Source organism: Mchenga conophoros, linkage group LG16, assembly GCF_057382185.1.
Source record: "Mchenga conophoros isolate Kocher_MC1m ecotype Shallow Benthic linkage group LG16, M_conophoros_male_GT1.1, whole genome shotgun sequence".
NCBI lineage: Eukaryota > Metazoa > Chordata > Actinopteri > Cichliformes > Cichlidae > Mchenga > Mchenga conophoros.
Genome location: NC_140541.1, coordinates 8,945,872 through 8,961,651, shown reverse-complemented (window position 1 = coordinate 8,961,651; position 15,780 = coordinate 8,945,872). Strand labels below are relative to the sequence as shown.

At 39.7% G+C, this 15,780-nt stretch overlaps 2 protein-coding genes across 2 annotated transcripts; one reads left to right on the top strand and one right to left on the bottom strand.

The window, feature by feature from the left end:
* Window positions 1–1,705: 1,705 nt before the first annotated feature.
* On the bottom strand, window positions 1,706–3,706 carry cox17 (cytochrome c oxidase copper chaperone COX17). The gene is made up of 4 exons (XM_085249157.1): window positions 3,584–3,706; window positions 2,581–2,706; window positions 2,386–2,496; window positions 1,706–1,872 (listed from the first exon to the last, which is right to left on the bottom strand). The coding sequence occupies exons 2-3, from the start codon at window positions 2,697–2,699 to the stop codon at window positions 2,412–2,414; spliced, it is 204 nt and encodes a 67-aa protein (XP_085105283.1). The 5' UTR covers window positions 2,700–2,706; window positions 3,584–3,706; the 3' UTR covers window positions 1,706–1,872; window positions 2,386–2,411.
* A 4,247-nt stretch (window positions 3,707–7,953) lies between these two features.
* hcn5 (hyperpolarization activated cyclic nucleotide-gated potassium channel 5) lies at window positions 7,954–15,477 on the top strand. Its single transcript, XM_085249138.1, has 10 exons — window positions 7,954–8,283; window positions 9,212–9,398; window positions 9,971–10,075; window positions 10,247–10,384; window positions 11,822–11,983; window positions 12,174–12,267; window positions 12,380–12,507; window positions 12,954–13,100; window positions 13,380–13,617; window positions 14,086–15,477. The coding sequence occupies exons 1-10, from the start codon at window positions 8,099–8,101 to the stop codon at window positions 14,256–14,258; spliced, it is 1,557 nt and encodes a 518-aa protein (XP_085105264.1). The 5' UTR covers window positions 7,954–8,098; the 3' UTR covers window positions 14,259–15,477.
* The last annotated feature ends 303 nt before the right edge of the window (window positions 15,478–15,780 follow it).

Sequence of the window (15,780 nt, the reverse complement as noted above, 5' to 3'; positions counted from 1 at the left end):
GCAGACAGAAAGCAGGCCTGCTACTTAACATAACAGAAAGAGAGACAGAGAGGGGAGAGGGAGGCAGGAAACAGGAGGGAGAAGAGGGACTATAACAAGTAGTATCTCAGAGAGACTCACAAAGTGTCACCCACTTTTTTTTATCTGACAAAGAAGTTCCTCCAGGGGGGTTCAGAGTTTCACACAGGCTTCACTGAGTCCAGTTTGCTCGCAGGAAGTGTGGCTCTGCTGGTGCATATTTAGAGACACTGCAATAAGTAGGATGGCAGCTCAGGTCAGATTTCAGGTATAAACACACACCAACATCGCCTCACATATCCGGCTCTCAGTGTGTGGACAGCTCACAGGGACTAAATATCAGTCTATATGAATATTGCTCAGTGAAAATAAGAATGAATACTATTTTAAAATTAAAACTTTGCAATGGAAATTAATATTAAGAAGTGTTGATTTTCAAGGTACAAGAATACAAAACTCCATATATTCAGCAACAGTGCTTCCAGTTTTTGACTGATTTTTCTTTCTCTCCGTTTGGCTGTTTGTGTCGCTGTTGCCCTGCCAGTTGTCTCTGGTTAACAGGAGGACAGCAATCTGAATCCTAGTGAATAAAAGCAGATGAAAGCTAGTTGGGCTTCTTATGTCTATGATTTCCTTTAGGGTACGGTGAGTGATGAACCAATATATCAGCCAAACATCAATATTGGCAATAAGGAGACACACTGTTTGCAGTACTAAATGATCAGAGATAATGTAATCAAAAAAAGGACTTTAAATTCAGTGCAATAAAAGTTACAGCCAGACGTGCTTTTTCCTCCCGTCAGGGTGGAGAGTGTGTTTTCAGTGCAATTTGTCGGAGAGGTGGATCACGTGCAAAAGAAGAAAGCAATAAATGTAGGCGAATTTCTCAATTGCTTCATTTTTAATTTGAGAAAAAGAGCTTTGGTTTTAGCATTCTCTATGAGCACCCTTCTGTGTAAGATTTCTCTAATTTGTTGCAGACATAAAATTATGAATGTTAGCTAAGTGAACAGATAATCTCTCATTTTAAGTTAGTATAAGCATGCACTGAATTAAGAATCTGACATGATTTGTGGTGACTTTTAAACTGCTGACTGGCAACATATATATATATATAACATAATAGTTTCAAACTGCAAAATTATAAAACACATTAAATTAGAAAATGTAAATTGTAACATAACTTATGTTAACTGGAAAGATTGTTTATACAGCCTGTGTACAGTATTGAATCTTTTATATTAATAATTTTACTTTACACTTGTCAGCCTACAGATGTGAGAAACACTTCCTACATGACTACTGAGGGACATTTACTATGTTTAAAGTGGTCCTATATATGTAATGGTATACATATAATATGTATGTATATATTCCCTTCAGTGTGGGCATAATATGAAGTGAATTAGGAGTGTTTTCCAATACACTATCGCATTCCTTTCAAGTGTTTTTTCAAAGTGTGAAAATGATGTCCACAGCCAAGCACACTTCAGTGACAGTGACACACTGTGGAAAAAGAATGCAGATACGCAAAGTATTGACTTTGCAGGGGCAAGAGTTATTTTTAACTGTAAGTGCATACCAGGAACAGCAACTGTGGCAAGCAACCGTTTCCCTTGGCAGAACTGATCTTCAATGCAAACCTTAAGATGAGTGCACGACTAATAAAAAAAACCTTCACAACAAGTTTATTGCATAGGATTTTTATTCAGTGTCACATCAGAATTTCTCAGATTTTGCAGACTTGAAAAAATAGTTTTCGCACAGTTAATCCAACAAAAGGTATAAATAAGAAGTGCAGGGGGGGAGTGAAGAAACAAATACCCAGGGTCACCTTCCACACACAGCAGCACACTGCAAGAGACCAAAATGCACACAATCAGCAATTCACATGACTACTACATCACACCTGACGCTGTATGCAAGTGAAAATCTGGAAGATATTTTATTTAAATTGAGCTGCCCTAAAAAGTGCTGCCCTGGCAAAAGGGGAAAGCCGTTAAACCCAGTATAAACAAGTAACGCTGATACCACAGTAAGGTCCGGCTTTTTCATGGTTCACAGAAAGGTCAGGTGCCCACTTTCACGCCACACTGACTCTATTCAAACATATATTGAGGCTGTCAAAGCACATTCAACTAGTGGCATGGAAACTCAGTGTGCACCCATCACATGCAAGATTCATTTCAACAGTATGAATAATAATATTGATAAATGTGTGTCACTCAAAGTTCTTGCAATTCTATATTTATATTAAAGCTCACAGCAACATGTTCTAGTGTGGTATTTAATCGCTACAAATGACTCTAGTTCTCTAGAAAAATTAAAACACTGGGACTGTTTGAAGTGGTTTTATTCAATACTTACCACACAAGCACGCACAGAAGAACTAGTTAGACCTTGAATCCAAGTGCCCTCATGCAGTCTTTGTGTGCCTCAATAAGGTCCCTGCAGTTTTCCTCTCCCTTTTCAATGATGCTGGTGGAAACAAACATGATGGATGAATAAACATTCTCACTTAAAACAAGAAGACCATTTCAATTTCTCTGGCCAGCTCCTCACCAAGCATCCCTGACTTTTTTTGTTTCTGGACATGCGCAGCATGGCTTCAGTGGCTTCTTCTGCTCTGTGCTCTCAGTCACAGCTGCAGTCCCGACGCTGGCTGCAGACAGGGCTGACATCTTCTGACTGAAACAAGGAAATGAGCTGATGAGGACTGGCAAACTTTAACCACTGAGTAACATGCATGTATTTTCACTCAGGCTTCATTTAGATTTACATACGTCTTTATCAGCTGACAAACACTTTTCACAGGGATGCTGGAATATGCAACAGGAATTTTTCTTCACGTGTCAAATAAAGAGGTGTGAACCGACTGTGATCCCATGAATTGCTTTAGCTTTGTTTTAATATTCAACGAAGGACAAATTGATATTTGACGACTAGAACACGGGATGAGGAAAGCAATGCCACTAAAATACTCTAAACACTCACGGTCCAACCAAAAAGCTCATAATGATACAAAATACAGTTAAATAAAAGAAAAGTGTGAGGATTCGCCAAAGTAAGCCACTATTTTATATTTTTTGGTGTCGCTTCATTATGACGTTTCATAAAACTGCTAATCAACTAATGAAACGTCCTACCATTACATTTATGCTGCTGCTGAAGGGCGCTGAACTGATGCAATGACAAGGTAGTTATGTACTTATGATTAGGTCAACCGGCAAAGTCACCACATGCAACACACAACACATGACTCTGAAGCATCCGAGCCTTCAGAGTTGCTCATAATAATTTAAAATAAATAAACAACAACAACAAAAACAAAACAAAACCCCACAAACCCTCTGTTTGCCTCAGTGTTGTGGTTTACTAGCTTTATCTAACCCTTGTTGCGTAATGTTACTGTCAGCTAACAAAGTTAGCTCACGGTGGCTAACAGTGATGACATAACTAATAACATACAAGCGTTTCGCCCAAACCTACTCAAGCCGTAACGTAGCAGTTAAGCCTCCTGCTCGTTATTAACGTAGCTAAGCTATATTGTGTAACGCTCTCTTACTTGTATGGGGAGGCCGACACTGCCGCCAGTACACCGACGATTCACCTTCAATATGGAACTAACATGCGGGAAACACGTGGTCGCCTGTCAAAGTCACGTGACAATGTCATGTGCCGTGTTAGAGACTTTTGGGAAATGTAGTACTGTATTACCACCAGGCAGACAGGTATGTGAATGTATGGTAAACTTGTTAGACGCATGCTGAAATTATTCTCAGTGCTGAATATTCAAGCATTAACTTATGTGTTGCTTATTTATTGATTGGTTTACCTTTATTAGCTAATTTGATTTTTTTTTTTTACATTAACTTACATTTAAAATTGAAACCCTAAGTTTAAGACTTCTTTTTTAGTTAGTTTGTTAGTTAGCTAGCCAGCTAGTTATCTGTCATATTCCCACACTGGGTCAGGCTATTTCAAATATTCTGTTTGAACTGAAAAGAGGGATCACAAATAGTTATGTCCAACTAATGTCCCCTTTTGATTGTTAAAGGTTTTTCATAGTTAAGGTTTAATTTGGCCAAACAACCAAAACAATTGTATTTCTTGTAATAGGTAGGGCATCTATATAGTCCTACACAATGTAGGACAATATATTTGAATAAAAGACCCAAATATCACATTACAGATGTAACACCAAGAGAAATGTTGCTAAATAAATTATGAACTATATAACTATAACTGCCTATATTTCCACTAAAAAAATACACATACACATCAAGTAAAGAAAGCGATAATATGAAAAATACATTATATATTTACATTTACTTAGACAGTATAAAGAAAACCTGCTTGGTATAGAGTACAGAATACATCTGAAAATGTTTCAAACTGTACCTAATCATTTCTTATTATTTTTATTAGTCCTTTATTTATCCAGGTAAAAAAAATCTCATTGAGATTAAAAATCTCATTTCCAAGAGAGACCTGGCATCATGGCAACAAAAGTCACATACCACATAGGTATATAACATTTAATTTCTACAGGTGCTAATGCTAAAATGTTCTCAAATTCCCATTATATTATGTTCTTCTGTTTTCTGTTTTGTAGACAGACAGAATTAGTACATTAGAAAAAATGTACAAAGGGCAGCTGACATTTATGATTCAGGATATCAGGTTCATCCACATGGTCGACATCACCAAGCATGAAGTTCTATTGCACCGTGCTATTAATGATATGTCAGTGCTGGATGATTGCAGATTATTGAGTCCAAACTCAAACATTTAACTTTCAAATGTTCACATTTGAGTAGCTGCAACCAGATTTTTAAAAAATATTTTTATCGTAAAAGTTAGAAATAATTTGTTGCAGCATCACGCTTCCTATAAAACCTACGCTTTAGTAATGATCAAGAACGTGTACACTCAGAAAATTAACATCAGCACTGCACAGATTTTATTTTTCTACACAACTCTGTAAGATATTCTGTTGTGTAAGACGCAGTTGCTGCTGGTGGGCGCAATATACACAATGTTGCCTCGGGAGTTTTGGAATATGAAAAATGTTCATTTTCGGACCTGCAGTACCGAAAGGTATGTGTGTGCTTCAACATGTCTACTGGGTCTATTGTGCGTCACCACAACAAAGCAATGCGTAAGCAGCGGCACAGAGTCACTTACTCTAGTTTGAGGGCCAGCTGTGTGCTAGATAAATAAGCAAGTAAGCATATTGTTCTGTGCTGTGATACATGCACTTCCATTTTCTGCAGTCTTTGCTATGCTTTCCACTGTATTACTGTGTATATGACACATATATAAATGCATATGCTGTCTGCAATTTATGCTCAATTTGATCCAAATACTGTTTTGGTGTTCACAAATGGAAGACAGGTGGAGAGCCACAGTTTGAGTCCTGATCGCCCGATGCCTTGTTGTCCAGTTGGCAGAAAACTTTCAGCAGCTTCTGACAAATGTAGGCCTCCTATTTTACTATTGTTTGATTAGTATTTGAAACAGAGAACTTGTGACATACACTGAAAACAAAGAAGGGCAGTTGCAACTAAACTGCAGGTTGGGTTACTCACTGAGCTGCTTTTGTCATGGCTTTCTAACAACCATGCAGTCATCAGAAGCATGCATCGGGGACAATCTGAGGTTCAGTATCTTGAAAAAGAATGAACCGAGTTTCTGATTAGCAAACAACCAAAAGTACCTCCTGAACTACAGATGTCCTGAATGTGTTGTGTATGTTTTAATGCCAGAACTGGAAGTTGAGGTAAATGGCTTACAGAGTGTGTAATGTGTTAAATCCATTGTTTGTATCCTATATTAATATTGTTTTACTTAACTTTACTAGATTAACCATAGCCAAATACACCAAGAAAAAAATATAATACATTCTTAGTCATAGAAAATCACTGGAAAAGCAATTTATGTTGTTTTTGGAATGTCGTAAAAACTAAATTCCTTCCTCGCCTTCATTAATTTATTCGTTTTTGGTTTCAGTAATCATTTCCTCTGAAGCAAACCTACACATCACCGTCACTCAACCAGATCTCTGCCAGACATTGCATTATTATTTGAAGACATGTAGCCTGAATTCAGCGCTTAACACTTACATAAGATAAGATAGAACTTTATTAATCCCTCGGGTGGGTTCCTCTGGGAAATTCGACTTCCAAAAAGCACAGCAACGACCGAAGTTACAGTTACAGAATTGTTATATATATATATACACACACACACACACACACACACACACACACACACACACACACATATATAAATACAGAGACAAATATAAATAAAATATACAAAGGGGATAAATAGAATAAATAGGAATAAAAAATAAAAATACAAGTGAATTGCACATTTCAAGTATTGAGTCTATTGCACTGTTGACTATTTACAAAAAGTATTGCACAAGGTATTGTACAGTGAAGTGAAGAGGCACTACAGCTTAGTTGTTCCCTCCTTTGTCCTCCTGTTTCCCCTCCCTCTCCCCTCCAGAGAGGAGTTAAACAGTCTGATGGCGTGTGGGACAAAGGAGTTTTTAAGTCTGTTAGTTCTTGTCTTGGGGAGAAGCAACCTGTCACTGAACAGACTCTTCTGATTGTTTATGGCCGTGTGCAGAGGATGCCCAGCATTGTTCATAATGTCCATCAGTTTCTTTAATGTCCTTTTCTCTGCCACTGTCACCAGAGTGTCCAGCTTCATGCCGACCACAGAGCTAGCCCTCCTGATCAGTTTCTCCAGCCTGGATGAGTCCTTCTTTGCTGTGCTGCTCCCCCAGCACACCACAGCATAGAAAAGTACTCCAGCAACCACCGACTGGTAAAAATGTCAGTGAAAGTGAAAACTACATCAGTATGACATCCAGTAATCTCGTAAAAGTCTTTTTTTACATTTGAGGTCACAAAGGACTGAAGCCTATTTTAGGACACACACTGAGGGAAAGAGACTGTGCACCTGGACAGGTTGGCACAGGTCTAACACACACACACACACACACACACACACACACACACACACACACACACACACACACACACACACACATCAATCACGTCAACAGCATTTCCCTTGCAAATCTGCAAAGTCTGGACTCTAACAGAGAGAATTTTCTTATACACGACCATTTTTATTGTTTCCTGTACCCTTCTCCACAGGGACAGTTGTACAAAGTTATTAAAAAAGATTTCATCTCATAAAATGTAGCTCACATTATTAGACACATCCCATGGCCTAAGCTGCCAGTAATTCACCTTACCCACTGACACGGTCTCTAAGTTAATCCCACTGTGCTGGCACAACCTCTAATATCAGTTTTATTTTTCGTTTGCTAAACTAACAAGTTTGCAATGAATCCCACCCACCCAACAGAGTTCAAAAAAGATCCAGGTAAATCATCTCCAAATTTTCCATTTTGTCATCCAGGGAAATAAATATTTCAGCCTTTGTTTTGTTTACTGTTACTGATGTGATATGTGCAAACAAACAACATGGGAGCTGGCTCAAAGCTGCATGCATATGTACAGTATCAGGTAACACAGTACAGGGTTTAATTACATCCCCAGTTAGAGGTGGCCCAGGTTGAACTTGTCCCTGTACATGCTGCCAGATGTATATTTCACATGACAATAATTGCGATCCCTTCCCATCCCCTGTACAGGCACACACCCATCATTGTCTTTGGTATTAATGTGAGCTGGACCTTGCCCTCTTGACACGGCTTGATTTATGTGGGGATGAGACACAGATACTGAATAGTTGATGAGCTGGGTGAAAAAGAAAAGAAGTGTAGGGGGGGGAGTGGGGCAGAAATAGAGAGAGGCAGACGGAGAGGGTGCGGAGGGAGGGAGGGATCGAGCAGAAAGGCGGGTATCCACTCGCCTCGCTCCGCGCAGCTTCAATAAGCCCTGAGGTTGGGAGGCTTGTTAGAATATTACCTTGTGACCAATAGGAGAGGTCAGAGCTGGTAGAGTCAGGCTCTACTCATCCTCAGAAGAGGCAGAAGCAGCAGTAGCAGAGGGGAGGATGGCATTCGGCTGATCACAGGGAACTAAAGTTGGCCATGGAGAAATTGAAAGGTCCCAACGTAGCATGCACCAAAGCCAACTGTGGATGGAGAGCCCTGCTTCTCCCGCAACTGAACAGACAGTCCCTGTACGTGTACGGCAGCGAGGTGGCCGTGGAGAAGGAGTGTATCCGACAGCTGGAGAGTGGAGTCTTTGTCATTCACCCTTTCAGCCTCATGAGGTATTTAATATATCTGATAGATTGAGGTCAGTCATGCATATCACTTCCACTGTTTCTTTGGTCTGTCTCTGCAAGTTTTTATAGTTAACCGATTACTTAATTTCTCCCTTACATTTAATGAATAATTATACATGTTATAGTTCAGTTTTTGGAGTATTTACCGGAAATACAAAGGTGCAATGCATTAACTTGTTCCTTTGAATATCATTAGAATAAGTGCATTAATGAAAACAAATATAGATACTGCGTATAGATTTACTGAGTACCATAAGTTTACCATATTACATAAATCACACCGTTGTTGGATGAGACAGAAGAGGAATTCCTCTTGAGTCCTCTAGGTTAAACTTTTAAAGTGTTAAATGCTAAACAGTATTTATTCATCCAGTCATTAATTGGCAATGAGAATGATTTTCTTCTGATATCACAATAGAGAAAGCCTTAGAAATAAAGCCGACAATAAGATGCATTATTTTTAGGATAAAAGGAAACAAGTAGATTTTAAAGTGACGCAAGAAACCTAAAAGAACGATCCAAGGTTTATAAGAAATAACCGAGTTAGAAGAAAAATACGGACCTATCAAATGACTTCTTTAAGGAACGCGTTTTCACAGAGAGCTGGTTTTGTATTATATATGCAGGATTGCTAATATTAGTCTGTAAGATGATCAGATGGAGGGAAATTAGAGAGGGAATGAAACAATTGAGATCAGAGAGCAGAGTTATTTGAGCCTGGCAATCGTACCCTGGCTGAGGAGATGTACACTTACATTATCAGAGTATTTAGTGTGCATGAATCGGCTTGCCTTACCGGCTGTCTAATGAGTTCTTTTAGCAAATGATGTGAGACTTTCCACTACACTGTGACATGGAAAATAAGAGTTACTGGAAAGTCACACATATGTTTTTGTGGTCATTCCTCCCCTAGGAGTTACTACATCTTGATCATGATGGTCATCACATTTCTGAACCTGATTGGGATTCCCATGGAGATAGCCTTTCTGGACGGAAACAGCGGGCTGGCATGGGAAGGCTTTAACGTGTTTTCAGACACTTTGTTCCTAATAGATGTGGCACTGAATTTCCGGACGGGGATCATAACCGAGGACGCAGAGGTGAGAGTGGCTATATTCTATTTTCAGACACAATCTGGAAGTCTATAATCCGGGTGCAGACGAGCACATACATTCCATCTCTGCACCATCTGTAATCTACTCGATACACGAAAGGCTAGATTAACGGCATCCCCCTTAGCTCCTGGACACGGGCGAAAACGGCTACTGCTGTTTGATTTTGTAACGGGGATTATGATGTTGTGGATGAATGAGAAGTATAACATTTCAAATTAAGTATTATGCGCAATATGTCCTGTTTGTTTTCGCTGGCTCGTGTTTCGTGACTTCTGTCTTCCTAATGGCCCATCTGTGATGTTTTTCCTGTGTTTATTCTCGACCGCACATCTGGTTTTGCCAGATTTACTCTTGGTCTGCTTGAAATATTGATGCATGTGCCTCTGTAACATTTTCAGAACCCTGCCAAGCTCGTCTGACATCACACTCACTTACTTTTGGATGAACTCGCCAAATATTGTTTTAGTTCGAGTGTTAAATTATACATGCGATTGTAGCACATGGTGAACGGCGCCTTCATCTATCTGCTCACTCTGCTGCTCTGTTCTGTTTTACAGGAAGCAATTCTGGATATCAAGCGGATCCGAGTCAGCTACCTGAGGACATGGTTCATTCCAGACGTTATAGCAGCTTTCCCAATTGGCTACATACTGCTGTTTGCGGTAATAATAAAGAGGAAGAGGCAGGAAAAGCCAACACTGTACTTCTTCTTTACTGTATATGTTAGCACTTAGAAAAGCAAGAAAGCGTTGCTGACACTTAAGCAAAGTTATAAATGAGCAAATGAGGTGGATTAAGATTCTAATTGCAGCATTTTTAATGTACAATGTCAGGGACTACATTACCACAACGATGACAACCCCTCCAAGACCAACAAGATGATGAGGATACTGATGTTTGTGCGGATCCTCAGTTTAATCAGGCTGGCTCGAGTCTCCAGGCTGGTCCGGTTCTTCAACGAAGTGGAGAAAGTAAGTTTAAATGCCAGAGAGTCGTCAAAGCTCACCTCTGAAATTCAATCAGCCTTTCTCCTCCCTGCTGCCGATACTTTACGACACCGGGCTCTAGTGACAAATCTGACACTTAGCAATGTCATGCTCGTGCACTGATGGGCAATATGCTTATTTTCTAAGTGAATTTGCCTGTCGGTGTTTAGTAAACAGTAAATACAGAAACACTGGGCTCAATCAACATGGGTTTATGTAACAAATGGTCAATATAATGACAGTTTCATATAGAACAACACTGTTATCTCTCTGGCAAGGTGTTTTTATCGCATTATCTATCTAGTTGCAATAATAAATGGTTTGTAGTGTGTGTTTTGTTGGGGGTTCCCATAAATCCTGGAAACTTTATGCTGTGCTTTAGCTGTCTTTCTCTTTTGATGAAAGCTGCCTGTCTCATCTCTAACAGATCGTGCAGCCAAAAGTCTGGGCTCTGTTCAGGAATCAGATCATGGTAGAGTGGCAGGCTGAGGGTTAATGTAGTGTTTTATCAACACGTCGCTCGCGTTTTGGAGGTGTTCTTGTTGCACTAAGCTTCTTGTCCGTTGTGGCAGTTTGTGGCATCTGTGGGTAGTGTGCTTTTAACTGACTGGTAAATTAGGTTTGGATCAAGAAATCTGTCCTTAGAGCATATTTTGAGTTTATTAAAAAACATTATCTTTTTTTCTGAAGTCACATTAAGCTAGAAATACAAGCAGCTGAATGATCAAACATGTACATTGGCACAAGAAAATGATTAAACCATTAGCCCACGTGTTCCTCATAGTTCACACATCAACGTCCCACTCCAACTTTGAGCTTGTCTTCTTACAGCAGTCGTGTTCTCTCAGCCTTCCTTTGCAATTACCATTATTTTACTTGCAAATAAAGTCCATTACATATATTTTACTCTCCACTTGTGTAGGGTTGGGGCCAGCTGTGATAGGGTGAGAGGCAAGGTACACCTTAGTTAGGTCATCAGACCCATCACAGGGCTAACAAATGAGGTGGTTAAGATAATCTGACTAAACTGCCGGCTCACTTACAGCCTAGCTCCTCATGTTTCTCGTACCATCTGACCTCGCTGTATTGAAGTGATCGTGCAATGTTGTATATTTCAACAATGAACAAAACTATTAAAGTAAGACCTGGGTTCTAATAAACCAGAACGATAAAAAGGTCAAATTGATCCTTCAAGCTTGCCCAATAAATAACTAAATCATGGCTGTTCCACACCCCAAAACAACAACATTCATATGAGTGAATATGAATCCTTAATACAGTAGAAAGAGCTGGCTGACCCTAAAACAAGTGTACACCCTGTTTGCTGCTGCAAAGATGTCCACTCGGTCAAACACTCTATCAGTACAGTGTAATGCTGTGTATTACCCGCTGACCAAGTGTCGTGTACCCTTTTCCTGACAGGTGTCAAATGCAAACCTGGAGGTGGTTCGCCTGTTCATCCGCATCATGTCTCTCTTCACAATGATTTTCCTGCTGTGCCACTGGAACGGATGCATCCAGTATTTTGTGCCTATGCTGGAGGAGTTTCCCAACGACTGCTGGGTCCGCAAAGAAAACCTGATGGTGAAGCTCATTTTACACATCAGTGCTTACTGAGATGTTTTGTAGCTCTCGCTTTGTCTTCAATGTAGACAATTAAGGACTGTAAAAATGCAATAATGAGAAAAAGAGAAAAAAAATTAACAATGTTAACCTAGAAGCCTGTCTTACGATGATAAATAATAGACAATAATGATTGAACCTTTCCTTTCAGAATGCCACGGTCATCGTTAAGTACTCATGGGGTGTTTTCCGAGCTCTCTCCCAGATGATTGCTCTCTCTTATGGCTCTATGGACGCTCCAACAAGTTAGGAGTTTAAGTTTTCTTTCTCTGCCACTTTAAAAAGCAAATATGATCTATATTCTCCCTCAGATGTGAACACTCAACTGCACTGGCATGTCTTTGTTTTGTTCTCTAGATTATGTTGAAATGTGGATCGTCATGGTCAGCATGGTGTCCGGATGTCTGATGTACACCGTCCTCGTGGCCAATGCGACAGCCATGATCGCCAACCTTGACCCAGCGGCCAAGGAGTACAAGAGCAAGGTCTTCATGGGTGACACTTATACTCCTTAAACAGCAAGTACAGTGTAGAAATAAACAGGTTAAACCGACTAAAAACGGGGGGGAAGCACTGCACAGTATATACGTTCTGCTTGGCTAAGATGCCCTAAGCAACTAAAGCCATGATTTAGTTCCTGGCTCACCAAACCTTTGTCATTCCTCTACTTTCTGTCAATTCTACCTGAATTCTATCGGAAATAATAGAAATTAGCAGTAGTGAAAATATATTGAGTTCCTTTCAACATATGTAATTTCTAAATGAATTTTTTCCTGATTAATTTAGACTTTTTGTAGTTAGATTGAACTTTTATTGACAAGTAATCACTTATCGTTATTCTGAATTCAATTGTTCAAGTAATATATTTAAAACTTATGATATAATCTATACATGGTAATCTAATGTAATATATTCTATCCATCTTCAACAGATGAGCCGTTTGGAGCACTACATGGCCTTCATGAAGCTCCCTCCAGAGTTGCAGCTTCGCATCAACAACTACTACCAGGCTCGCTATGGAGGGAAGTGGTTTGATGAGAAGGACGTCATGGACACCGTGTCCTCAGCACTCAAAGAGGTATAGATGGGGTTATTGCTAATCTCCAAACTGGCTGAGATTGATTTGTTTTGGTTGATCTCATATTGATATCTATATGAGATGTCATCCTCATACATACAGATTCACAGTTATGCTTTTGTGTATCTTGGTCACATTCACTCAGTGTACATAAATATCTGTTTTTCATTCATTCTTTAATCTTGCCTGAACTGAGTGTGATTTGTTGTTTCTTAGCTCACGTCTATCTTCATTTGTCATACCAAGCTTTGTGTTTGTTCATTTGTGTGTATTTTTCAGCAAATTGTGACAGTGATGTGCAGCCGGCTGCTGAGAAACGTGCCGATGTTTCAGAACAGAGATCAAAGCTTTATCAACACCGTCCTCCTCAAACTGCAGTACGAGGTTTTCCAGGAAGGAGACATCATCGTCCGACAGAATGTCCCGGGCGACCGCATGTTCTTCATCGATCATGGCCAAGTCCTTGTGGAGACCGATTCCTATGAAAGGGAACTGTGTGATGGAGACTTCTTTGGAGGTGAGTTGGATTTACTCAAATATAGTTGCTGCCGGTGTCTAATAATAATTCATGAGCTCTAAGACAGGCCTTGCAAAACAATAAAAAAAATAACTGGTGATGGTTAGGGGTTCAATTTTAGGCATGTGTCATGTGTTTAATTTGAAAAGTTTCCAAATTATTTCCTCTGCAGAATATTTATTATTTGTTTTTTTTTTGTTGCCATTTGTGTTTTAGAAGAACAGTGTTGAACCAAAGTGATTAAATCTTCTCCTTTTTTGCCAATTTGGCTGACTTCTTTAATTCTCCATCATTACATGTGCACACTTCCAAATCTTTTTGGCAGCAGATCTCTGCGACGTTTAAAGCTTAGCAGGCCTCCCTCGGACAACTCAGCTTTAATTTAGGATTAATTGTCAGATCTCATCCCCGTCATGAGATTTTATTTGCTCATTAACCACAGTCTTACGGACCCTTCTGTGTGTACAGAGACATGTGTGCTGAACAAGGGCAAACATCTGGCCACAGTGAAAGCACTGACCGACTGCCAGTGTTTCTCTCTGTCCTGGGACGACTTTCAGGATGCGCTGGAGGGCTTCCCAGATGTCAGGAAGGACTTGGAAAAAATGGCTCTGCTCAACTCTGATGGTGGACTCGTGTAAGAACAAAAACAGCACTTGGAATTACAGTATTACCTAAAAGGACGACGCGTTTCTTGGGCATTTTAGGTAGTTGCGTCATGGACCATGAGACTCACCCACATGGACGCCAGTTGGACTCTTATTCAAGGACATTATGGAAAGTTTTAAAGTCTTTCAATCTAGGAATTATTATGTCTGCTGATCCAACAGTTATCAGTAATAAACAACAGTAAACATGGTGAAGGATTTGATCTCAGCCACCTTCTTCTCCGTATCCCAGTAATGAAGCTTATCCTGGTTTAGTGTTTACATGGAACACAGAGAAATCTGATCATTCACATCCTTATGGTCATAGGAAATACTTATCATTAATTCATCTTTGCTGTAGGCTGTATGCACATGTGCCTGCTAGCCTTTCACCCTTCCACTATCTTTTTCATTTTGAAAGACAACACTTACGCTATATAAACTAGCCATTTTTGTTGCTAGGCAAATCGTTTCTGTTACGTCAGCTGTATAGGTAAGCAGCAACAAGAAACTGGGCACTCCGGCTATTCTAGGATTTCTCTAGACTGGGGTAAGTTCTTAGACAGGTTATGGAAATAAACAGGATTTTACATTCATACTAAAATACTCAGTCAGTGCATATTATTTGTGGCAAAAGAATAAAAATTTGGTCAAATGTAAGCAATAAGGAGAGCAGTAGTTTTACACTAATTTGGCTGTTGGAGGAACTTATTTATGCAAAAGGCATACAGTAAAATTATTGCCAATTTTTTCAAATAGTTATCACAGTTAGGGACTGTTGTGGAGGGCTACACCAATAATAACAAATAATTAGTGCGGCCATCTGGAACAGTCCGTATCTCATGTGGTCCCTTGGAAAAATGAAATGCCCACCACTGGTTTAGACCAGCTGTTTTATCTTTGATCTACCTGTGAGTGCTCCTGTTCATGATGGATGTTTTGCCTCAAAACAGTCGTAGTGTGGCTAATCGTGAATATGCACTTTTGACTGTCTGATTTCTTGGGTTCTTAACCTCTTTGAACTTTTTATTCCCAGATCTCAGCAATTACATTTACTGCCATGTTAACAGCTCTGCACTGTGCACAGTAAAGACACTAACTTTTGGTTGATGAAATGTTGAGTTTCTCAGGTATTTGGCTTTAAACTATTAGACAAAGAGAAATTTTGGTCTTGTGCTCCTCAGGTGACCATAGTAATAAAAATCTTCATGCAGTCCAGCTCAGATTTTCTTTAAATATTTTAAAATGATGAGCTAAAAAATTATGATCACCTCTCTAATATGCTCCGCCCTGTGGTTATCTGGCACTTTGTGGCAGATCCTCAAAGTCCTGTGAGTTGCAAGGCGGCGCCAACGTGAATCCAAAAACGTTCCCTCAAACCTATTGTCACCAGGTGACAATAGGTTTGAGGGAAGTTGTTACTAAAGTGTTCCGACCCAGTTGTCTGGCCATCGTGATAAAAATCTGGTCCTAGTCACAGACTCTCAGGTCTACACATGCAACTTTTCTCCCACAT

Bases quoted from the DNA above. Each gene is read 5' to 3' on its own strand.
- cox17 (XM_085249157.1), bottom strand. From the start codon at position 2,699: ATGTCAGCCCTGTCTGCAGCCAGCGTCGGGACTGCAGCTGTGACTGAG. The intron at 2,497-2,580 runs GTGAGGAGCTGG...TGTTTCCACCAG, and splicing joins AAAAAAGTCAGGGATGCTTG to CATCATTGAAAAGGGAGAGG.
- hcn5 (XM_085249138.1), top strand. From the start codon at position 8,099: ATGGAGAAATTGAAAGGTCCCAACGTAGCATGCACCAAAGCCAACTGT. The intron at 9,399-9,970 runs GTGAGAGTGGCT...TCTGTTTTACAG, and splicing joins TCATAACCGAGGACGCAGAG to GAAGCAATTCTGGATATCAA. The intron at 11,984-12,173 runs GTGAAGCTCATT...CTTTCCTTTCAG, and splicing joins TCCGCAAAGAAAACCTGATG to AATGCCACGGTCATCGTTAA.